This window comes from Talpa occidentalis, unplaced genomic scaffold (assembly GCF_014898055.3).
Source record: "Talpa occidentalis isolate TD23 unplaced genomic scaffold, MPIMG_talOcc4v2.1, whole genome shotgun sequence".
NCBI classification, from domain to species: Eukaryota; Metazoa; Chordata; class Mammalia; order Eulipotyphla; family Talpidae; genus Talpa; species Talpa occidentalis.
In genome coordinates, this window is record NW_026555331.1 from 88,862,881 (window position 1) to 88,887,141 (window position 24,261).

General features: G+C 39.6%; 2 protein-coding genes and 1 long non-coding RNA gene across 3 annotated transcripts in view; 2 read left to right on the plus strand and 1 right to left on the minus strand.

The window, feature by feature from the left end:
* The window catches only part of UMAD1 (UBAP1-MVB12-associated (UMA) domain containing 1), a 317,588-nt gene extending 310,817 nt beyond the window's left edge, over positions 1 to 6,771 (plus strand). The window contains exon 5 of the mRNA XM_054692385.1: positions 4,341 to 6,771. Within this exon, the coding sequence (XP_054548360.1) occupies positions 4,341 to 4,454 (114 nt within the window). The 3' untranslated portion in view covers positions 4,455 to 6,771. The remainder of the gene's footprint in view (positions 1 to 4,340) is intronic.
* The window catches only part of LOC129145315 (uncharacterized), a 156,154-nt gene extending 144,091 nt beyond the window's left edge, over positions 1 to 12,063 (minus strand). The window contains exon 1 of the long non-coding RNA XR_008550723.1: positions 11,882 to 12,063. This is a non-coding gene — a long non-coding RNA (uncharacterized LOC129145315). The remainder of the gene's footprint in view (positions 1 to 11,881) is intronic.
* A 763-nt stretch (positions 12,064 to 12,826) lies between these two features.
* GLCCI1 (glucocorticoid induced 1) overlaps positions 12,827 to 24,261 on the plus strand; it is a 93,610-nt gene continuing 82,175 nt past the window's right edge. Inside the window, 2 exon segments of the mRNA XM_037508213.2 lie at positions 12,827 to 13,202; positions 13,205 to 13,270. Of these exon segments, the coding sequence (XP_037364110.1) occupies positions 12,827 to 13,202; positions 13,205 to 13,270 (442 nt within the window).

Genomic DNA, 24,261 nt, shown 5'->3' on the forward strand with positions numbered 1-24,261 from the left:
TTACAAAGGAAGGTAAGACCTGAGTCTGCCTGATTTTCTTTTTCTTTCTTTCTTTTTTTTTTTTTTGTGGGACCCTCGCCGGTGGCCGGGGATCGAACTGGCGCTGCAGAGGCTGCAGGCAACCTCGCAACCCAGCGCTCAACCGCTGCGCCACAAGGGGAGGCCCTGCCTGATTTTCTTTAAAGAAAACTCTTCAGAGTTTTCTAAGAACAAGTGAAGTGAGATTGACCCACTTACTTAAGGAAAGTGGGCAGCTAAAGCTTCTTTCCTCAATAACAAGTTTAAGTGCTTTGTTTATTTTTGTATTAAGTGACACTTGTACAAATACCTTGTTGAGTAATGGTGTTGGGGCAAACTGAACTTTATTTAGGACACTGCTCCACCCAATGTGAGCAATTAAAGCAGGCATGTAAACTAAGTCTCCTTTGGTTCATCCACACAAACTGTGGGTAAGCAGTACTAGAAATAAAAAATGGTGTGGGCATATGGCATGGCCAGAGGTGAGAAACAGAAGGGCAGGAAAAGTATCCCTGAAAGAATGAAGAACGTGTGAAGGGCATAGCAACTGAAAATTGACTCTAACTATTGATACTGATATATCAAGTCAATGTAAATTAAGGTAGCATGAGAGTTGTTTAACACACCTCCCCCACCTCAAAGTCTTTCCCCCATACAGTATAATAACCATCTTATTTTAAATGTAGTCAGGAAGGACTGTGTTTGCTCATGTGATCAAGTTTCTACACTTCCCACACCTGGGGAAGTATCAGCTAATATTGATTTAGCACTAATTTATACCTGATGGTTAAGGCCAACTAGAATAGAGGAACACTGGTACAAATTAGAGGGAGCCTGTGGTCCCAGAAAGCGATGCAGGGCCTCTTTGTTGTATATCAATACAAATCACCCTTTCTGTGGGCGAAATGGAGAAATATTTTTAACAGACCTGAATCTACTCTAGCAACTCTTACTGCTAGTGTTCTAAAGATCTCCTTTAAGTATGTTAGGAATGATGGGTGCCTTGGGGAAGGAAATTCTATGGGGACTCAACCTGAGGGGGTGGGGTGGGGAGCAAGTATTGTTTAAAAATGTAAAAATAAAAAACAGAACGTTAGGAATGAGTAAAATCAAGTTACATTCTTAGATTTATTATGTTTAGCTTATTAATCTGGGAGCTAAGAAACTAGAAGCCCAACGGGTTTCAAAATGTCTGATTCATTATTGTATTATTAATATAAATAGTCAGTTCTATTTACCTTTTCTTGAAAAATCTTCAGTAAACAAGTCTTATATTTTAAATTATCACTGTAGACTATTTGGAACCATAGAATTAAATACCATTTCTTTGAAAACTGTTTTCTTTGTGTAATTTCCTTAAGTTGATGTCAATAATCAACACTTCTTTGTATTTGGCTAAAAGTGATTGAATGATTTGGACTTGTAATTAAACATGGTAAACTTTTATTTCTAATCCACTCTTTCCCAAATTTTCCTGATCATAAAGAAAACCTGGGGAACTGGTTAAAAATTTTTCCAATCCTACCACCTCACTCCCAGATCAGCAAAATAAGGCTCTCTGGGGAAAGAGGCTGACATCTGTATGCCTAATTATCTACATGTTTGGAAAACAGAGTTTTGTGTCCTTGTCATATTCCTTGTGATCTCAGAGATCTTCCAACCCTCAAATTCCCTTCTGACTAGCCTTCTCCTCAGTAATTGCAAATCTTTTTCTGTTCCGGCCCACTTAAGAAATAAGGCACATTTTCATCAAGCACTGTGGTGTTTTGTGCCAGTGACTGTGGTAGTGGGAGTAGAAGGCATCTACCCTCTTTGGCAGGGAGATGGAGTGAAGGACTGAAGGTGTGGTTCATAACAGCCTTTCAAAAGAACCTGATCTTTCCCTTGATAGCCAGTTGTTGATAACTTTGCTACCTTGTGAAGTGGCTGTCCTCAACCTTTCTTTTCTCTACATAAAAATATTCTTGACTTTCACTTAATCTTCTTTCCATCCTATAATAAAAGAGGCAATCATCTTCTCTTTTTGTCGAATTTGTGTTCTTGATAAAATCCTCTATTGCCTCATACAAGCTAAATCTAGCAATCAAATCTTGCTTCTTAGCTTTTGTCTCCTTTGGTTTCTTTGACTTATGTGATGGACATTTTTTCCCTGTTCATTTTAAAACTATAACCAGCATATATTGTCTTGGGCTTTACTGAACCCGAGATCCCCGTTTACTTCATGCCTTATTTTTACTGTCAAATTTTCAAATAGGGTATTCTGCATTGATTGTATCCACCTTTTCACCCTTCTCATTAACTCAACTATAATCTGGGTTTCTCAGAGCTATATTTTATGGACATTTTGGCTTGAAGATCATCAGTGATGAGTTCCAATGCCTTTTTCTTAGCTCTTAACCTTCTTGCCTGTTGAACAGTATTTGATATTGTTGATTACCTCAACCTTTTAAAAACCTTATTAATTAGTGATTATTTAATTATAAGAGCAGGAACCTACTCAAATAATTGAAACAGCAAGGCAGGTTTTAATGTAAGACCACAGGAGACTTTACAATCTAAGGCCCTTAGAAACTTTATGATCTAGTGGGTAAGACCACAAATAAGTAAATAAATAAGTGTTTACAACTTGTAATGAGTACTGCAGATGAAACTAACTGGCTTAATGGTAGATTATTGTAGGATATTAGTGATTGGTGAGGACTCTAGGAAGACATCTGGGACCTGAAGAATGTGATGGAGCCACTCAGGGGAACTGAGTGGGGATAAGGGAGGAGAGTTTAGGCCGAGGATACACGTGTGTGTGTGTGTGTGTGTGTGTGTGTGTGTGTGTGTGTGTGTGTGTGTGTGTGTGAGAAACCCTACATTGGTGTTTCAGGGAAGGTGAAAAGAGGCTGGAATATAAAGTATAAACATAGAGCAAGATGAGGTAGAGAAGGAGGCAAAAGATAGAGCAGGCTAAGCCTTTCATGCTCTTAGGAAAGTTAAGATTTCATTACATAGAAAACCTAAATAAGGGACCAGGAAAAAACCTAATTATAATAAAGTAAAAATCAAAATCAACAAGCACAAACCAGAGACACTAGGGGGGGCTGGGGGGAGAGGAGGGAGTAGGATCAAAACAAGGGGGGTGGGAATTGTATGGGGACTATTATCAAGAAATGCATACATTGTGCAAAAAATGAAAAATGATGTAAAAAATGTATAAAATAAAAAATAAATAAAAATAAAAAACAAATAAAAATGAAATATCTTAACAAAAAGATTTCATTACAAAGTAGTTGGAAGATACTGAACGGATTTAAGCAGGAAACATGGTTCTGTATCTATCCCTGTCTACTCTGACTAATAAGTATAGATTAAGGAAAGCAAGAGTAGAAACTGGGTGACCAATTGGGTAGCTGTAGCAAAAGCTTTGGTAAGTGATGATGGTAATGGTGAGAGAACAGGATCAGTGTGGTAGCAAGAAAGATGGAGAGAGGCAGATGGATCAGACATTGTTTTATGAAGCACAAACAAGAGCTGATGGTTTGGAACTGGAGAGGGAAAAATATTGACAAATCAAGAGTATTATCCGGGTGTCTTGTTTCAAGTAACTGGTAGATGCTAATGTCAATTACTGAAGTAGGGAAAAATGAAGATCGCTTCTTTTTGATTGGGGGAGGGGAGTAGTAATACAGAAATTAGGAGTTAATTCTGTTTCAGATATACTAATTTCAGATATTCACAGGCACTTGACGTGTCAAGTAGGCAACTGGATATGTATGAATATGGAAGATGGAGGAATTACCTGGGCAGGAAATACTAATTTGGGAGTTGTCTGAATTTTATAGTGCTTAAAATCATGGAGAGTTTTACTGAGAACCACAGCTGAGATTACCAAGAAGGTGAGTTTATACAGGAAATAGGATAGAGTCCAATTTTTAGAGGGCATTAGAAGGGGAAAAACCCCTATAGGATATTGAACAGTACTGGCTAGCAGAGTAAGAGACAGACCAGGCAGTGTCCTTAGATACTATTAGAAAAAGTTATTTCAACAAGTTGAGTGTGGCCAACAAAAGTTGAGTGTGGTAACTGCTGGATTAGGATGAGGGCAGAGGAATATCCATTGGGTCAGCCAATATATAGGCTGTTGACAACATTGATTCACAGTTTTCAGAGTTATGATGAGTGGAAGTGATTGGAGTAGGCTGAATAGGAAATGAGAGTTAACTTACAGACGTCTTCCCAACATGTGTTGCTGTGTTGGGTTCACAGAATTTGGACTGTAGACACAAAGAGATAGCATGAAAATTAACTGGCCTTTTCTCTTTTTTTAATGTTAGGATGGGAATATCATCTTATATTTTGGCAATAATCAAGAATTTGATGGAGAGGGAAACACTGAAGCAATGAAGTCCAAAGAAAACAAGAGGGAAGATGATTTAAATCACAAGTAGAGGAAATGACTTTTGACAGGAGAGGATAAAATGGCATCATCTGTAACAGAAAAGGAGAAATGGATCCAGATGCCAAGATAATTGTAGATTTAATGGTGGGAATATACTGCAGTTGAATTAGGAGGACAGGAGAAAAAGGATTACACACAAAATAGCAATCAAGAGGAAATGAACATACTCTCAGCCTCTTCCCTTCTCTTGGGTCACCTAGTCTCATTTCTATTTTCTGCAAGTTACTTCATTCTTTTCTCTGAGAAGGCATATTTATTTTGCTTCTTTTGCCCCTGACAGAGGATGGCCACCCCATGCACAAATGTCTGTTCACTCAGTTCCCTTAATAGGATAATACCGTGTTTCTTAACTCCAAGTTTCCAGAGGAGAAAATGTTAATGGTCCAGTTTTGGTCAGTTGTTGAACTCAAGTGAAATCAACCATGGTCAGAAGAATGAGGCCATTTTGTACAAACATAGATGTCAGGCCCTCCCCCCTGTGTTGGGGTAGGTTTAGTTTTTTGAGACAGGGGAACGAAGAGCCAGACACCCTACAAAGCATCTACCAAACTTATATTCCAGTTTGTCAAACTCTATTTTGTCAGGGAATGCTTCCTCTCTGCCTTCTTTTCTCATTTTGTTTACTTGTTTTTGTTTGTTTTAATCTTCCCTACCCCACCAATACATATACATTCTCAAAATTTTGTTCTTGACTCTCTTTTCCTTGATTTCTGTGCTTTTCTTCTTTGACAACTTCTTCTGTGCCCATGGCTTCAACTATCATATATGTACACAGATAACCACAAGTTCCTTATCCCTATTCTTCTCAATTTCACTATCATTTAAAAATTACCTCCAAAATATTTTTTTTCTGGCTTCTCTATGAGATGGTGGATGATGGATATTAACCAAAATTCCTATGGTAACATATGTAAGTAAAATCATTACATGGCACACCCTAATTTTACACAATGCTGTAGGGAAATTGTATCTCAAAGCCAGAAGAAAAATACTGCCTCCACTTGAAAATCCTCTAGTTCTTTTATTTATGGCTGAACTCAGTACCTCCTCCCAGGACCTACTCCTCTTGGGTACCTTGTTTCTATTAAAGCCACCACTAATGTGTCTGGCCACTAACCCTGAAATATCAGCATTCAAAATTGTTGGGCTTCCTTCTTTCAAGGTCCATCAACTGAGAAAGAGGTATCACTTGTCTCTTTTTCTCCTCCATGCCTCTGTCCTTTCCCTTACTCTCATTACCTGAACTCTCATGAGCTACTCTCAAAGTCTGTTCAACATCTTCCACTTTTTAGTCTTCAATCCAGGTTGTAAGCTTTTCTTGCATTAATCTTCACAAAGCACAGCTCCACTCATGTAATCACCCACTTGAGATTTTTTAACTTTGCTCACCACATATCAACAATATGCAAGTCTTGTGATCTTTCATCAACAGACCAAGACATATATCTAGTAGCCATCAGTCAAAAGCAGGGTGTTCAATCATCACATATGTTCAATCATAATATATGTTGTATAATCTTAACAATAAGACCTCTTCACTCTTCCTGAAACCTTTCTACGAAAGTGGTCTTTCCCTCCCATCACCTATATATTACTTTATTTGCATCGCTTATGGAAGACATATTTAAATGTTTTTGCCTTTGTTTACAGGCCTCTTTTCACCTCTGACAGATTACAGTTTTCCAAAGTGTGAGAACAGGTTATGACTTACAGAGCTTACAATTGTGTCTGCCTCTTCAAAGACATTTAATAAGCAACTTGTTGAAGTTACTAAGGCCTGATGATAGTATTGCTGCTGTTAAACCCTCATATAAGCCTATTAGATGGGTTAATATGGACATTTTCAATAAGATGCTGAGCAGGACACTGAAAATTTTGTGCCCAAAAAAGATTTAAATAAAAAGAAACATTTCCAACTGCTGATGAATTGACTGCACCCTCAGCACACATGGGTGAAAAGCAAAATTCATTCATGAAGGAGGAAAGCAATTCATGATATATTTTGATCACTAAATCCTCATTAAAAAATAACACTCCTATAACCAAACATATTTTCCTCATAAAACTACTATTTTTCTCATGTTCCCAAGCCATTAGCCACTCAGAGACAGCCTCTTAGTTAAATGGTAAAATCTACTTAGGTATCACTTTGGGGATGTGTCCCTGGCATCATAGTTGGCAACAGGAATTGTTTTGAAGATCAAACTGAAAAAATAGTGGTCTTTATTCCTGCTCTCTATCCTTATAGGAATAACTGTACACGTTCTCTTTTGCTATTTACCATTTAAAAATAAAATATCCCTGATTTCTATTGCTGCCTTTTTTTTTTAAGATTTATTTATTTATTTATACAAGCACTGGGTACAGTCAGAAGCACGGGAGGGTGAGAGAATTTACCACATCCAGAGCGGGGAGCAGAACAGGCAGACTGATGAAGTACACTGCTGAGGGGAGCAGCGGGCACAGCAGGAGAGGTCTGTTGTGCCTGCAGGTGGGACCCTTGAGGTGGCGGGGGTATCAAACCAGAACTACAGAGGCTGTGGGCAGCTTCGCAGCCCAGCACTCAACTGCTGCGCCACTGGGGAGGCCCTCTATTGCTGCTTTTGAACTTCTTTTAGAAACAAAGCATAGGGGAAAAGTTTCTCGATATTGGTCACAGTAAGGATTTTATAAATATGACACCCAAAGCAAGGCAACAAAGGAAAGAAACTAATCAGAACTGCATCAAATTAAAAAAACATGCACAGCAAATAAATGATCGACAAAATGAAAAGGCAACCATCACAGTGGTTCAAGTATTTCCACTATTTCCACATATATAAGTGGTTAATATGCAAAATATATAGACAACTTGTACAACTCAACAGCAAAAAAACAAAAACAACCAAACCATTAATTCAGTTTAAAAATGGTCAAAAGGGTTCAAAAGACATTTTTCTAAAGAAGATATTCAAATGGTTGACAGATGCATGAGTTGTTCGAAATCACTAATCATAAGGTAGATGCAAATCAAAATGAGCATGTGATATCATTTCATACTTGCTAAAATGACTTATCAAAAAGACAAGAAATAACAAGTATTGTTATTTTCACAAGCATTGTTCTTCACAAGAATATGGAGAAAATGGAGTCTATAATTGGTGCAGCCACTATGGAAAACAGTATGGAGGCTCCTCATGAAGTTAAAAATAGAACTACCATATGGTCTACCAATCCCACCTCTGGTAAACATCCAAATAGCTAAAAAAATAAGTGTATTTAGTATCTTGAATATCTGTGGCCCCATGTTTATTACACCATAATTTTCAATAGCCTAGGTAGAGAAAGAATCTAAGTATTAATTGATGGATGAATGTATTAAGACAATGTACACACACACACACACATACTGGAATACTATTCAGCCATAAAAAGGGAGGAAATCCTGCCATTGGTGATGACATGGATCAATATAGAGAACATTAAGTGAAATAAATCAGATGAAGAAAGGTGATGTATGATTTAACTTATATGTAGAGCCTAAAATCTAGATATAGAGAACAGACTGGTGGTTGCCAATGGTGAGAGGTAGAAGGTAGGAAAATGGATGAAGGGGATCAAAGGGTACAAACTGCTAGATAAGATCTGGGGATGTAATGTATATCATGGAGACTATAGGTAATACTGCTGTATTGATTATTTGAAAGTTTCTAAGAAGACACATTTTATAATTTCACCATACCCACAAAAATTGTAAAGATGTGTGTGAGTAATGGAAATGTTAACTAACCTTATTTTGGTAATCATTTTGCAATATATGTATATATCAAACCATTATATTGTAGACTTTAAATTTATGCAATCTTAAATTTCAATTATATCTCAATAAAGCTGGGGAGAAACAGAAAGCAAACTTTTTATTATCTACATCAAATGTTCCTTTCTAGTTAATTATTTTTTTTCCGGTTCCTTTACACAAACCTCTTGAGAATAGCTGTTCCTAACAGTGAGATAGAACTAATTACAAATCAGCAGATGTCACTTCTTAACTGATCCTTTTCAACTGTCCTTCTGTCAATTTTAGTTTTTTTTCCCCCTGCAAGTTTCAACTGCCTTGTCTTCACTACTAATTTCATTTTTCATTTTCAACCTCTGATGAACATCCAAGAGCCACTAGGACTAGTATTTCTCACTTTACCCCTATCAGGGCCATAACACATGTTTTCTTTTGAATACCAGTCCCTAAAACAAATGTCTGTATGCTTTGCAGTAGCCACAAACATTTTTCTACTCTGTGGCTTTGCCTTTGCAGCAGAGATACAACGGTTATTATCACCTTATTTTTTTCTGATGAGAGGCACAAGTATTAGTTAATGGGAAAAGTAGTGGTTATAATTTGCTACTCTTTTGACAACACTAAACCTGTTTTGATTGTCTACCACATATCAAGCACTGTTGTGAAGATTTGGCAATTATAAAATAGCTAAAAATTCCTGCCTTTATGACTCTCATATTCTAGATTGACAGAACCCCCAAAATAATTATATAATAGTTCAGGTGGAGATATGTGCTCTGAGAAAATAAAAGTAGGATAGAGAGTAGGGAAAATGTAAAGGGTGCTTGTAATTTTTAAAAAGGTGTTCAGGAAAGCGCTCATTGTGGAAGTAATAACATCTGAACAAAAACCTGGTAGAAATGAGGGAGTAAGTTATGTGGCTATCTGGGGCAAGAACTCTGCAGGCAGAGGAAACACCCATTGCAAAGGCTCACGTAGACTATCACAGCACGAAGGGGTTTTACTGTAAGCATTTGCCAGGGACAAAAATTCAGGCCAGGCTTTTGTTTGTTTGTTTTCGCTATTAAGAATCCACCTGAGAGAGTTTAATCAGCTTAAGTTGGACATCAGTGGAGATCTGCTTAGTGTTTTCTCTCAGCCATGACCTCATTGCTAATCATGACAGCCTGGACTGCCACCCAGATTGGATGGACCACGGATGCACAGCCTAGCAAACCTGGATATAACTGCAAGAGAAAGGTTTAGAAGCTCATGTCTTTGTTTTGTTTTTGAATTTAATTCATTTTCCTCATGGGGATGTATATGAGTCATTTGTAGCCAAGATACTAACTTTTAATTTCACCTAAACCATTGTTCATTACTATATTTAAAGCAAGACATAAGCATAACAGAATTCTGCCTCAGATTAACTAATGGTGGATTCTTGTCCCCTAGAGCCAACACAGGGAGTGAATGAGAATAGAGGTATTTCCCAGGCTACCAAGTTGTGCTTTTTATTTTGTCATCTTCTTGTCAGGACAAGATAGTAAAGAGGTCATTAAGTCTTATGTAGAATTTCCAAAGATTATTGCACTTACATTCAAAAGAGAACATCTGGGCTGGGCTGATCTATCCCATAATTAGCAGAGCAGTTGAACAATTCTTTTAGCCCAGTTATACATACCTCCTTCTAGGATATTTCTAATTCCAAAATGAAGAGACAATTTTCCGAAAGTGTCTAAATACCATTGGAGGCCGGTCCCATTCTCAATAAAAATATTTCTTAAGAACTCAACAAATGGGCATTTGAAAGCAGGCACTAATTTTAGTTTATTTTAGCCCACCTTAGATTTGTTTGGGCCTGAATTCCCTACACATAAATATTAGTACTTATTTCAGGAGAATAAAGGTTTAACAGATGACCGGATTTCTTTAGCAAAGAGATGACTGAACACCTAAATAGGTCAGAATGTCCAAATAGGTCATGATGACTTATCAGTGACTGAAAATAGTATTTTAAAATCATACCAGTTCTCTGTGTGGGTCATTTAGATTTGCTTTAGATATCTGACTTAAGTTGGCTCTAGTAGTTTTCAACAAGCACGGACAGTCCTTAAAACATAGGTAGGTATCTTGCTTTAGATCCAAAAAGAGTATTGATCACTGTGATAGTGGTTTGGTATAAATTTAGAATTATTGTAATCTAATGTGTTGAGGTTGTCCCATACTTATATTTAGGAGTGGCCAGAGATGACATTTTTATAAGAAATCATTCTGTAATCAAATTAACCACCTAGAAATTTATCAACTTTGAAAACTTCACCTGTTAATCTGTCAAATGTTTTGCTCTTGATATTCTGAAAAAGTCATGGAAAAGAAATCATTCTTTTCCTCCTGAACAAAATCTAATTTCCCAATTAAAGAGGAATCTTTAATTTCAGATAGAAAAAGTAACAGGTCAATTAAATTTGCAGAATAAAGTTTTTAATCTATCTAGAGTTAAAATGTTATTCTGGAAAGCATATGTGTGTGTGGTGGGCTGTTTTCAATTATAAAATTTCATTTGAACAAATGAGACTATCTCCCAGAGATTTGTGGACAGTTGTAAATACCAAGCATGTATTCCAGAGCTTTAAGCAGTGGGCTCACTCATTCCACTTAGGCAATTCTTAGCTGCCCACTTACTAGCTGAGTTTTCTCAGGCAAGACATTTAGGTTTTTTGTACCTCAGTTTAAAGCACAGTGGGATACTAGTAATCTACAGTGTGCCTTGTGGATTACACAAGGACTGAATGAGTTAACACATACAGTGTTCTTAGAACAGTGGCTGACACAGGTGAGTATTCAATACACGTAGCTATTAATCTCGTGTATGCCACAATGAGGTATTATTAATAGTCTTAATGGGATGAAGAACTGGACGCAACTCTTGTATTTTTATTGCGTTTCATACTTTTTTTAAAAAAAATTAACAGAACCTGGTATGATTTCTGGTCTGAGGACACAAGGAAGCAGAGAGGAATGGCTCCTTTAAGTGAAGCTGACGCCTGCATATAATGCCTGAAATCAGAGGAAGCTTGTCATTGTGGGCAGGCACCAGGAATAGATCAATTTGATGTTCCACTTCTCTCTTTTTTTAATCTCAGGGAAATTAATGGAGAGTATCTTAAATTGACGGGTTTTGCATAACGTTTAAAACCCTGGCTTAATGTGGGGTAAACATAAGTTTTTGATGTTCATCCAGAATCTTTTTATCTCTTCAGTTTCATTGCAGAGCAAACACTAAATTTACCACACTGGATTTTATATTAAGTCTGGTACTTACTTCTCCCAAGAGGCCATCTGCTTCTGGGGAAAGGGAATAGGGTGCCCTCCATTAATGTATCTAACCGATGGTGAAATGGTGTAAAATTCTCTGTTGACCTCTGTAATTCATAGTTAACGTCTCGGAACATAAGATTCGGTTAACTCTTCTCACTGACTAACTATAAATTTTAGTAGAGATGGTAAAAGTATCATCTCTCTGTTGAATTCAGGTATTGCTTTAGGTGGACTTTACACATCTACTGGCCATGAAATCTCAGAATACTAAAATTCGAGGGGAAGGGATGGGTTCTTCAGGTTGCTATTTTCAAACATTCCGCCCTAACAGGTGTACTTACAAAGAAAGTTAGTCTTAAGCGTCCTCTGTCTCAAGTTAGACACAGGGCCCAGGAGGGTGCCGTCCTCGCAACCTGCTCACCCGGGCGTGCGCGTGTCTGTGGGTGTCGGGGCACGCGCAAGACCGTCATGGACCCACTGGCCTGGGGCAGCCCAATCCAAGTCTAGTTCTCACCTCAAAGGCTGTCAACTCTTACGCCCCTCCCAGTGCGCCCGGCGCCCCCCACTCACGCTTCCATCCCTCACACCCCGCCTCCAAAGTCGGTACCACCACGTTCATTGGTAGACGCTCCTCTCACTCCTGCCCCAGAACCAATCACGGGCGCTCTGGAGTAGCGCGATGGAGCCAATGGGAACCGCCGTGGAGGCAGCCGCCGGGCCCCCAGCGCCGAGAGGCGGCGCCCGGGGCGGGGTCCGCGTGTCGGGGAGGATCAGTTGCCATTTGGAGTGAGGAGCGGGCAGAGGCGGCGGCGTGGGCTCCGCGGAGCTGCCGGCACACCGAGGCCCCTTCCCCCGGCCCCGGCCCCCGACGCAGGGGTCCCGGCGCCCCCTGCAGCTGCCGCGCTCTCCCGCGCGTCCAGGCCCGCGAGGGCGGCGAAGCCGGCTGCGAGCGCCCCGCGGGGCTGCGCGATCCGAGCCGGTCCCGGCTGCCCTGTCAGCGCGATGCCCGGGCGGCGGCGGTTCCGGGCTCCTCGCGGCCCGGGCGGTGACCGCCGCGCCGAGCCCGGTCGGGCGGTTGGGGCCGTTGGACGTTTGTTTTCACAGCCTTCCCCTCCCCCTCGCCAGGGCGTCGGGGGTGCGCCTCGGGAAGGGGGAGCCGCGAGACTCCGCCCCCTCGCGGTCCCCCCGCCCCTCCCCCTTACACACTCGCACGCACTCTCGCGCCGGCTCCCACACGCTCGCGCGCCTCGGGGTCGGCCGCGTCGTCCAGGGCTCGCGGAGCCACCATGTCCACTGCCTCCTCCTCCTCCAGTTCCTCCCAAACCCCGCACCCCGCGCCGCAGAGGATGCGGCGCGGCGCCGCGGGCTCCCCGCCCGCCGCCCCCACCGCCGGGAGCGGGAACGGGGCGGGCGGCGGCGGCGTGGGCTGCGCCCCGGGTGCGGGAGCCGGCCGGCTGCTGCAGCCCATCCGCGCCACGGTGCCCTACCAGCTCCTGCGGGGCGGCCAGCACAGTCCCACGCGCCCGCCCGCCGCCGCCGCCGCCGCGCTGGGCAGCCTCCCGGGGCCCGGCGCGGCCCGCGGTCCCAGCCCGCCCAGCCCGACGCCGCCGCCGGCTGCGGCCCCGACCGAGCAGGCGCCGCGGGCCAAGGGCCGCCCGAGACGGTCCCCGAGAGCCAGCGGAGGAGCAGCTCACCTGAGAGACGGAGCCCCGGCTCGCCCGTGTGCAGAGGTAGCGAGCCCAACCCTCCCGTCCTCCCGGGCTGCGTCTCCCCGACGGTGCCCTCCGTGGAAACTTCAGCCTCTCCGGGCTTCTCTTTGCTAGTGCATTACCGAAGGTGTGAAAGTGGCTTTGGGAATCTCACCCCCCTGCGGTCGCTGCGGGGCTCGGAGGAGTGCACCGCACGGCAACTTTTATTTGACCCTCACGCCGCCCGCCCCGCAGATTTTATCTAGCACCACTCGCCTGCATCGAAAGGTTTTTTTTTCCCAATTTAAGAGCTGATTAGCTCGCTCAAGTGTTTGCTGTTTGTAGCGGGGAAGGAGGAGCTGGGCGAGACACTTAAAAAACACGCACACGAACTCTCCGGGAGCTGATGAGGTGGTGGCTGTCTAGAGCTTCTACCTCTTTGTGTTTTCCTGCAAAGTTCCTAACGTGTCTGTAAATACCAGGAGGGAGCTCTGCCTCTCTGGGGGTCGATCGATCGTTCGCTCTCTCTGGGAGGTGGTGACATTGCTTGTGGAGGGGCATCTGTCTGCTGGATGTGTGGAGGGGAGAGTAGTTTTGGCTGTGCACTCGGCATGTATAGGGCTGTTGGGCTTTTTTTCTCGCCCTGGTCTCCCTCTTTCCTCTACTTTATATAGTCATGCATCAGAGTAGCGTTGCACGGGAAACAGTTTATGCCTAACTCAAGATTGTCATGGCAAAATTCTAAAGAACTGTTTATGGGGTTTGTTCACTTTTTCCTTCCATTTTTAAGTACACTTAACAGTTCAGTTGAGCTGTTGAAGGATCTCAAGTTTCTTTATTGTTAGGTATCAAAGGTAATGGTGAGTTGATGGATGCCGTGGGCTTTCCTTAATGTTTTATGTTTTGGTTTTGTTTTGTTTATGTCTAGGGACACAGTGCATGATCTAGTTGAGTCCTGGGGGAGAAAAGGAAGATTAGCCAAAACAGCTACTTAAAGCTCATAAGGGAGAGTGGAGTAGCTATTATTATTACACACCAGCCTAGAGCTACAGATGCTGCTGCTGCTGCCGCTGCCGCCGCCGCTGCTGCTGCTGCTGCATTGTAGAGAGAACCGATCATACTGAGTGGAAAAATCTCTGCTGGGAAGGGAAACACTGTGGAGCTCTGTACAGTGTTTATGTGGTATGTGGAATTTTTTTAATGGAGTTTTCTTGATGAAGGTCTTAGACTTGGAGAAAGTGATTTGTCTGTGTTAGGGTAGATTGCATTTTTGGTGTTTTTGTTTTGCTATTTCAGACCTGTAATTAGCATGTTACTAAGGTACTAGTTTCCAGACCACTTGATGGCGAGGCAGGGATGCAGTGCAGTGGGATGTGTACATGAGCACCAAGAAATACATCCTGTAATCTGTATGCACCAGGAGGAATTTGCTCCCCACTCCTCCCCCAGGTCAAGCCAGCTGCTGCAGAAACTGACATCCTTCAGCAAATCCTGAATGAATGAATGAAAACAACGTGATTGCCCTAATAATGACCACAACTGAACACACATCTTTGGCTGTATTTTATAGAAAAGGCCACCATTTTCTAACAGATTAATGCCATATGCAACTCCCTTGCACATTATCTAGAGCTATATGAAACGAGAGGTAACAGAATGAAAAGAGGGCAGCAGTTACATAAATTTTTAAGTGTTTTAGCTTCAACAGTGCATAGATGGAGTTTTGGAATTTTCTTTTAGAACCGCAAAATAAGCATTGCCGGCAGCTTGTGTTCAGAGGGGTTTTGTGGGCAGAGTAAGAGTAGTTTCAGCAATTGCTGCAACAGTATAATGGCCATCTAGTACCTCCTCCCCTTTGGTTGATAAACACTAACATCTTACAACAGATCATAGTACAACTTGTTTTTCTGCATCCTTCAGAAGCCGTAATTGCTTAGGAATTACATGGTCCATCATCAAATAATTCTAATGAAATTTCTGATCAGGCTTAAACTGTCCTCTTTGTTGTAGTGTGGCACATCCGAGTTTAATGAAATTTTAATGCAATCATGATGAAAACACTTTTCTGAGTCTAGTTGTGCAACAGACAGATTTGCATCATCAGAGAGCTTGTGTGGAATGGAAGAGGCTTTTTTGTTGTTCTTAACACCAGGTGGTTTTGTCAGTTTCTTATATTAAAGTGATTTTGAATGCAGATTCTTGTTTCGGGTCCCAGTTCCCTGATTATATTATCTTTCTATTACTTCTTCACATCCCGCCTTCTCTCTACCCACATTAAAACTGCAGTTTTAACTAATCTGGTCTCTCAACTTAGCCATTTAAAATCCATGCTATGAACAGCTGAGCAATTTTTTCAAACGATTATCTACTCAGATTCTTTTGAATTCTGCAAGGTTCTGACTTCAGTGGATTTTAGCCTCCACAGGTCAAGGCTCCTGCCGCCACTGCCACTGCTGCAGACACTGACATCACTATACTGCATGAATGAAAAACAACAACGTGCTCCATTTCTTGCTCTCCACCTCCTTTTTTTCCTGTACTCTCCTGTGAGTGAGTGAGTGAGAGAGAGAGAGAGAGAGAGAGAGAGTGTGCTTAAGATGGTGCTGTGCTACATTTGAAACTGCATTAAAAATGTTAAATTAACTAGATGGTGGCTCAAGGAATATGTATTTACTATAGAGACATATTGTTTACAGAAAGCTTCAAGTGCTGTGGGCATTTGGATTAGAAGTGACATAACTGAGTATTCAGTATTTTTTCATCTGAGCTGGTGGTTATACAAGACATATAGCCGCTTTAAACAATTTTGTTTGTAATTATTTTACCAAAAAGAAATTATGAAACCACATAATTTCTAAACATGTTAGATCATTGCTATCTCCCTCTTAAATATTCTTAATATGCATATGTATAGGGTTATGGCTAGGGAATAAAGAATTGATGTTCAGATTATTTCACGTGGGTGAGGAAAAGCTGAATTCTGTAAATAAACACAACCAACCTCAATATATGAAAGCCAGCTAAAAGAAAGTAATTTTATTTTTAAAGTGGTTTTAGATAATTAAAATGGGTATCATAGAGAAAATACATAGATCTTCAATCACCTTGCTGTATGTACATTGAGGACGTGGAGTTTTACAAAAGGAAACTTTTGTTTATGCACAGAGATCATATTTATAGAATTTTGAATTCCTTTTGTATTTTCAAAACTTGAAGCTTTATTGTTTATATTCATTTCTATAGGTCTGCCATTAGCAAAATGTCATCCTCCCCCTTATTTGGTTCTGAAGGGTCTTGAAGTGGTGAATGACAAGCTACTGAATGCATCCTCAGGCTCCCTGTGATGTGTTTGTAATAGATGTAAAATCATAAAGTATTATGCAAATAGTTATTTTTGTAATGCTAATACATAAAGTCTACCTTTGAGACAAATAGAACAACTTCAGTGATAATATAGAAGGATATTAGTATTAAAATGAATGATCATTAAGCTAAAATCATTAGTAACAACCAAAAGAAAGTATAATAAAGTGGCTTCTTTCTAAAACCTCATGGAGCAAAACCTATGGATTTGAAAAACAGCAAATACTCACAGTTTTACTATGCAAGATAGTAAGTTAACAGATGCAGGTCCTCCCATGGTTTTTTATAAAGAGTGAACATTAGGGTGAATTATAAATTATAAAAGATATAAAAACAGTTGCATCAGAGTACTCTGGATGATGAATACTGCTTATTTTTAGGTATACCAAATCCAGCAACAAAAAACGTGGAAGAGCTTGTAATTTATATAGTTCCTGCTATGGAAAACAACATGAGTCGGATGACTGATATAAAATATTAGATATATATAGACCTAATGCTCTCAACAGATTACTAACTCTATTGAGTACATGAGTATCTTGAGAGCCTTATTGGTTTGTACATTAAGAAATTATTATTATATTTTAAAAGAAACTACAAAAACCACCAACATATGTTAAATGACTTATACAATATGTGTCTGTTTTAAGCTTTCAGTTTTTTACATTTTCATTAGATTTCCCTTTTTTGTCATTTGTATACTGTGTTCAGTTTTTAAAATGGCAACTTTTTTTCTCTTTTTTAGAGATGTTCAAGCATTAGCTGTTTTCTAAAGAGACATTTCAAATACTGATTTTGGGAAAGGTTTTGATGAACTATACTCAATACCAATAACTTGTTATTTTCCCTCATCAACTATGATGCACAAAATCTCTAGCTCATTGTGGAGACAGCAAAATATATAAGTGCATTTATAAACTCTCTTTATCCTTAACCTACTGCTATGTGTTCAAAAATTATATTCCTCCCAGATAGCTACTTCTCTAAACTAACTGAAAATTGTATACCTACGGCATATAAAAGTGCCTTGGTCAGTTTACTGCAAAGTTCTATGTTTATATACTAGACTAAAAATTATTATTTACAGTACTTTATAGGAAAGCACATTTCATTCACTGCAGTGTATGTTTCCTCAAGGACTTAATGTAAATTAGGATCTATACATTGGGAAAATGTCAGGAGTAATGGCTTCCTTGTGATTTATATTTTGTATTAATGTATATTAAATGTGAATAAGAAAACAAGCAAATAATTAGGCTCTTAGTGAATAACAATGGAGATAAATGCCAGTGGCTAATAGAGGGTTTTCCTAAACTCTGAAACTTAAAAAAAAAAAAATTCTAAAAGCTTATTTTATTAAAACTTTAAAATATACCTTAATGATCTTCCAAGGAAAATATACTAGTGATTTTGTTATTCTTAATTTTAGTCCAGTCCTTTCTTCAGAGCTTAAGATTTCTAGACACTACCAAGATAGACTTTTCTATAGCACCTATACTGGGTCTGTGTCTGGTGGAGTTGCCTTTTGTTGTCAGCATATAATTTTATTCTTTTATTGTCAAAGAAACCAAATCACTGACACTGTTTTTGTGCTGTATACTATTTATTTTAATAAGAGGTTGAGCTTATGTAACTGATGTTCTTTAACTGGGTTTGCCAAAATTAAGTGGTGGAAAGAACACTACTCATCTGTTGGCAAAGAAAGCCCAAGGAACTGATGGAAGGCCAGAAGCCACCTCTTCTTTCCCTCTCTCTGGACCCCTGGAACTGACTGTGACTACACCCATTGTCCTGCTGATTCTAGAATAAGACGTTTGTGCTTGCTCTGTACAACAAATTATAATAGATCAGTGGTAATTCTGGAGTAAATTAGGGTTTTATTTACATTATGAACAAATGTTTATGTAAAATTAATGGAGAGATGCTTTTGCGGTACTTTATTTTAGGAGGAACAAACACAGCAGATACTATAAGCAGTGTTGTTTAGTCCAGTGACGCACATAACCAAGAGAAGGCAAATTCATGACTACCTCAGTAAATCCTCTATTATGGTGGTGTTGCTGGAACAGTCACTTGAGATCAGTGTCTCTGCTTAGTGATTATTGAAGCATTCACCAGCTAAACAGCACATATTACTAACCTTTAATATTCATGGAGAAAAAGTAATTCTCACTATGATTCAAGGACAGCACAGAGTCTGCATGTAAGAGGCCCAGATATAGGGCCTGGGGAGAAAGTAAGAAAACATTTGAATGCTTAGTATATACAGCACAGTGGATGCTTTGATTAGTCAAAAAAGTGAATTTGGCATGCAGATCTTCTGATTTTAGATCTAGTGTTCATTCCACAGAACTCTCTTGATTCTCCTAATTTAAATGGACTGATGTTGGTGATCAGCCATGGTGTCTGAGCTAAAAGAATTACTGAAGACTAGATTTTCTGTTGTTTCCACAGAACCATTATGTGCCAGGATATATTTTGACATTTTCAGAATGTCTAAAAATTTAAGACCTAAGGTAGTGAATGTAACCAAATTGAATATGGATGAATTGGTCATTAAGCGCCATTTTTTTCTTACATAAAAGTGTGTGTGTGTGTGTGTGTGTTTTGAGAGAGAGAGAGAGAGATTCTTGAGAGCTTCAGGATATGAATAGGTGAATTTGATTATATCTGGGCCTCCTTACACCTAGACTCTGTGCTGTCCTTGAATCATAGTGATATAATTACTTTTTTCCATGAATATTAAAAGTCAGTAATATGTGGTGTTTAGCTGGTGAATGCTTCTGTAATCACTAACCAAGACTCTGATCTCAAGAGATTGTTCCAGCAACTGCTGTCCCTATAAAGAGCCAGTAGTTATCACTACAATTTGTGGCTTTGAATTCTGTATGTTTGTAACTTAATGAAGTACCTCCATAGTGTGCCTTGATGGCTTACAGGAAATAAGGATGAGTTGAAAAAAGTAGTGAATTTAATGTGTGGCAAGGTCATTGTCCAAAATTGTCCTCCAAGTCATTAAAATTAAAGTACCCACTAAACATCTGAATGTGTTTTATAACAGAAAGGTAAAAACTGTTACAACTGATTGCCCAGAGTTACTGAGGATAAAATACCCATCACCTACTGACATAAATCCCTGTTTATTTAGCCAGGATGGCCGTGGAAGAACTTTTGTGAATAATCTAACTTATTTTAACTTTTACATTACTGAAAAATTAGCTATTTGATGAAACATTTTCTAAAATTATACAGTTGTTTTCTTAAGCAGAACAAACAAGACATTCATGAACTGTCTTAATTACCTTTATTAATACTGATGCTATATTTACTAAAATGATAAGTATTGGTATAATATTGAGCATTAACTGACAACCAGAGTTACCCTTTAACTGATTCTATAAATTTGCTCTTGGGATTGTCTTCTTTTCTGATGAAGATGGAATGAATCAATGTTTGGCTACATATTCCTTAATAGGATAACCTAGCTCTTATCTTGAATTAATTATCTAGTTAGAAACATAAGAAAGTATATTTCAAATGATTCCATGAGAGTCTTAGAAACAAAAAGGTATACTGGAAAGTATTAGATTTGCAGCCAAGAAACTTGGGTTTTGTTTCTTCTTTAACATTTGATATATAGCAAGTCACTAACTGTTTGCATCTTTTTTTTTTTTTTTTTTTTTATTTTAATAGAGGCATGTTATTTATTTATTTATTTATTTACTTGTTTGTTTGTTTTGTTTATACATGCACTGGGTACAGTCAGAAGCGCGGGAGGGTGAGAGAATTCACCAGAGCCAGAGCGGGGAGCAGAGCATGCAGAAGGACCGAAGTACACTGCTGAGGGAGCAGCGGGCGCAGGAGAGGTCTGCGCGCCATGTGGGACCTCCTCCGGTGGCCGGGGAGCAGCCGGGGATCGAACGGCGCGCAGAGGCCGCGGGCAGCTTCGCAACCAGCGCTCAACCGCTGCGCCACCGGGAGGCCCACTGTTTGCATCTTATCTTTGATATTTTGAAAATGAGAGAAGTGGAATTTTTTTTTTTAAAAGATTTATTTATTTATTTATACAAGCACTGGGTACAGTCAGAAGCGCAGGAGGGTGAGAGGATTCACCAGAGCCAGAGCAGGGAGCAGAGCAGGCAGAAGGACTGAAGTACACACTGCTGAGGGGAGCAGCGGGCGGCAGGAGAGGTCTGCGAGTCATGTGGGACCCTCCGCTGGTGGCCGGGGAGCAGCCGGGGATTGAACCGGCGCTGCAGAGGCTGCGAGCAGCTTTGCAACCCAGTGCTCAACCTCTGCGCCACCTGGGAGGCCCGAGAAGTGGAATTTTTAAGATGAGTAAGGAAAAGATTCTACTAATATTAAAAGGAAAATAAAGTTTATTAAACTAGATAATTTTTTATATACCCTCCTCCCCCCAAGGTTTGTTAAGGCCCCCACTTTTTTGAATATGTTGTGAGGATGGGTAGCAAATTTTAAGAACATAATAGGATTTGTTGACAGGAATCACCATTCTGTACATTATATTCCCAGAGCTCATTCATCTTGTAACCAGAAATTTGCACCCTGTGACCAACAGCTTCCCATTTCCCCAGCCTGCCAGCTCTGGCAGCCATTGTTTTATTTTTTGCGTCTATGAATTTAACTTTTTTGGATTCTACATATGATGGATATCATAACAATATTTTGTCTAGCTTATTTCACTTAGTATAATGTCACTCATGGGCAGGATTTCTTTTAAAAGGCTGTGTGTGTGTGTGTGTAGCACACTTGTCTTTATTCCTCTTATCAACAGATACTTAGTCTGTTTCTGTATCTTGGCTCTTGTGAATAATGCTGCAATGAACATGGGAAGAAAGAGAATCTATTCAAGACACAGATTTCTTTCCCCCTATATACCCAGAAGTGGTTTGCTGAATCATATGGTACTTGGAGGTATCCACAGTGGCTGTACCATTTCCAGCAATGCGCGAGCATTCCCTTTTCTCCACATCCTTGCCAATACTTACCTCTTTTCTTCTTGATAATAGTCATTCTAATAGGTGTGAGGAGGTATCTTGTTGTGGTTTTAATTTGCATTTCCCCATGAGTAGTGATAATGAGTACCTTTTCATGTTACTTGTATGTCATCTTTAGAAAAATGTCTATTCAGATCTTTTGCCCATTTTTAAAGCAGGTGATTTTCCCCCTTTTTTTTGGTGTGTAATTGAGCTATAAAAGTTCCTTATATTTTTTGGATATTAACCCGTATCAGATACATGATTTGCAGGTATTTTCTTCTATGCCATAGCTTGTTCTTTCTCTCCCTGTGCAGAAACATTTTTGTTTGATGTAATCCCATTTATTTTTGCTTTTATTCTTTGTGCTTTTTTCTTTGTCATAGCCAAAGTTTCATTGTCAGGCCAATGTGAAGGGCTTTTCCCCCATAATCTAGGTTTTTACAGTTCCAGGTCTTATATGTAAGGTTTTTTAATCCACTTTCAGTTAATTTAGCTTCTGTAAGGGTCCATTTTAAATCTTTTGCATGTGGATATCCAATTTTCTCAGCACTATTTATTGAAGAGACTGTCCTTCCTCATTGTATATTCTTTACACCCTTATCAAAGCTCCATTGATAATATATGCTTGGGTTTATTTCCAGACTGTTTCATTGGTCTTTGTGTCTTTTTATGCCAATACCGTATTGTTTTGATTACTATAGTAGTATACAGACTAGATGATTTTTAATAAAATTGAGGTTTTATGTCAGTCACCACTCTTCACCAGAACCTAATGTGGAATACTTTTATTAACCTTTTGTCACAGAGGAGGAGATGACATCTTGAAAAATTAAGTAATTTGCTCAAAGTCAGGCATTTTGCATAGAGGGACCCAGCGAACTCATGTAAGCGTTAAGTCCAGACTTCAAGTTAGCTGAAAGTTGCCTTAGGAACTCACTTATTAATTATGGGGCAGGAAAACATGCACAATGGACTATCCTATTGCTTATGTAGTTAATTTACACAAAGGCCAAAAATAGCTTTAGAGTGGGGTGGGAATGCTGGGTGAAGAGAACTCTAAATGGGACTGGACTCTACGGTCCACAAAACTTAAAATAACTTGCAAGTATTCCCAGTGATTCAGGTCTCAAGTATGCATATAACAGTATCATAGCACTTCAAAATCATATTGTGCATTAGCTCTTCCCCTTGGCTCTTCAAGGAGTTACCATTTTGTTAAGAGAGAATTTAGCATTTAATACTTAAAAACTGCCTTTTACATGAAATCTCAAAATCTGGTAGAATGTGATCTTTTACATTTTCATATTTGACAGTGTAAGTTTTACATTTATAATAAAGCATGTAAGACTCCATTAAAGCCTAACAGTATGATTCTCTACTCTTACCATTAGATGATATTTTAGCAGCGTTCACATTTGTATCTTGTTATATATCATGGTCATGTCAAAGCAATAAGGTGTACTATCATCTCAGTTGATACCTCCTTACCCCTTTAATTTTAACTTGCTAATGTGATATAGAAAAGATATTTCTATCTCCATTTTAATAATTTCTTGAAGGGTGTTTTGACATTTTTTGAGTGTCACTTGTGCTTACTGTAAGCACTGTTAAAAGTCAATGTAGAATATGAATCCCTTCATAAGTAACATTTGAAATGGTATTTTTATTGTTGTGATACTATATCATATAGAATCTGTGGATGAAGTTTCTCCTTACATTTCTTCTGTAATTATTTTCTTGCTACGTTTATCGGTTTATAAGTTAAATGAATGAAGTAATGTTTTGTACCTTTATTTTCTTTTAAAAGATTTATTTATTTATTTATACAAGCACTGGGTACAGTCAGAGGTGCAGGAGGGTGGGAGAATTCACCAGAGCCAGAGCGGGGAGCACAACAGGCAGACTGACGAAATATACTGCTGAGGGGAGCAGCGGGTGCGGGTGGGCGGGGCAGGAGAGGTCTGCACGCCATGTGGGAACCTCGCCGGGTGGCCAGCCGAGGATTGAACCGGCGCTGCTGAGGCTGTGGACAGCTTCGCAGCCAGGCGCTCAACCACTGCGCCGCTGGGGAGGTCCTGTTTTGTACCTTTAAATCATAATAAAACCGTCGCCCAGTTGCTCAGTGTTACATCAGATCTAGTCATCAGAAAACAAAAATAACAACAAAAAACCTTGCTACTCTCATGTAAACCCTTGAAGTGATCCTTCCAAAAAAGATTGTAAAATATGGATATACTGATATATTCCCTGTTAGTCTGTAAACAAAACATTCATATGATATTTTTGAGAGTTCTGTGACACTGTCATTTTCTTTCTTCTGAAGTCTTTTTGGAAGTGCTCTGATACATCTCTCTGAAAAGAGTCAACTGTCCTTTTTCTGCTTAAAGTCAGGTTATTTAAGTGTGTAAGACTTACTAAACAGTGTTAGCAAACTTTTTAAGTGCAGTTTCCTTAGTGTTGCAAAACTAGGGGTGTAGAATGTTCTCAGAAATAAGAATTTTGAAAAAAGCTATACTATTCTGCATTTTTTTTTATCAGATAGCTTAAAAAGCTTTAAGATCTAATTCTTTTTTATATACCACAGTATCCTGTCATTTAGAAACACCTGCTTCAGCGATTGCATTTGCTCACTTTTTGTCCTTTTGGGTAATGTATCGCCAAAGATTAGAG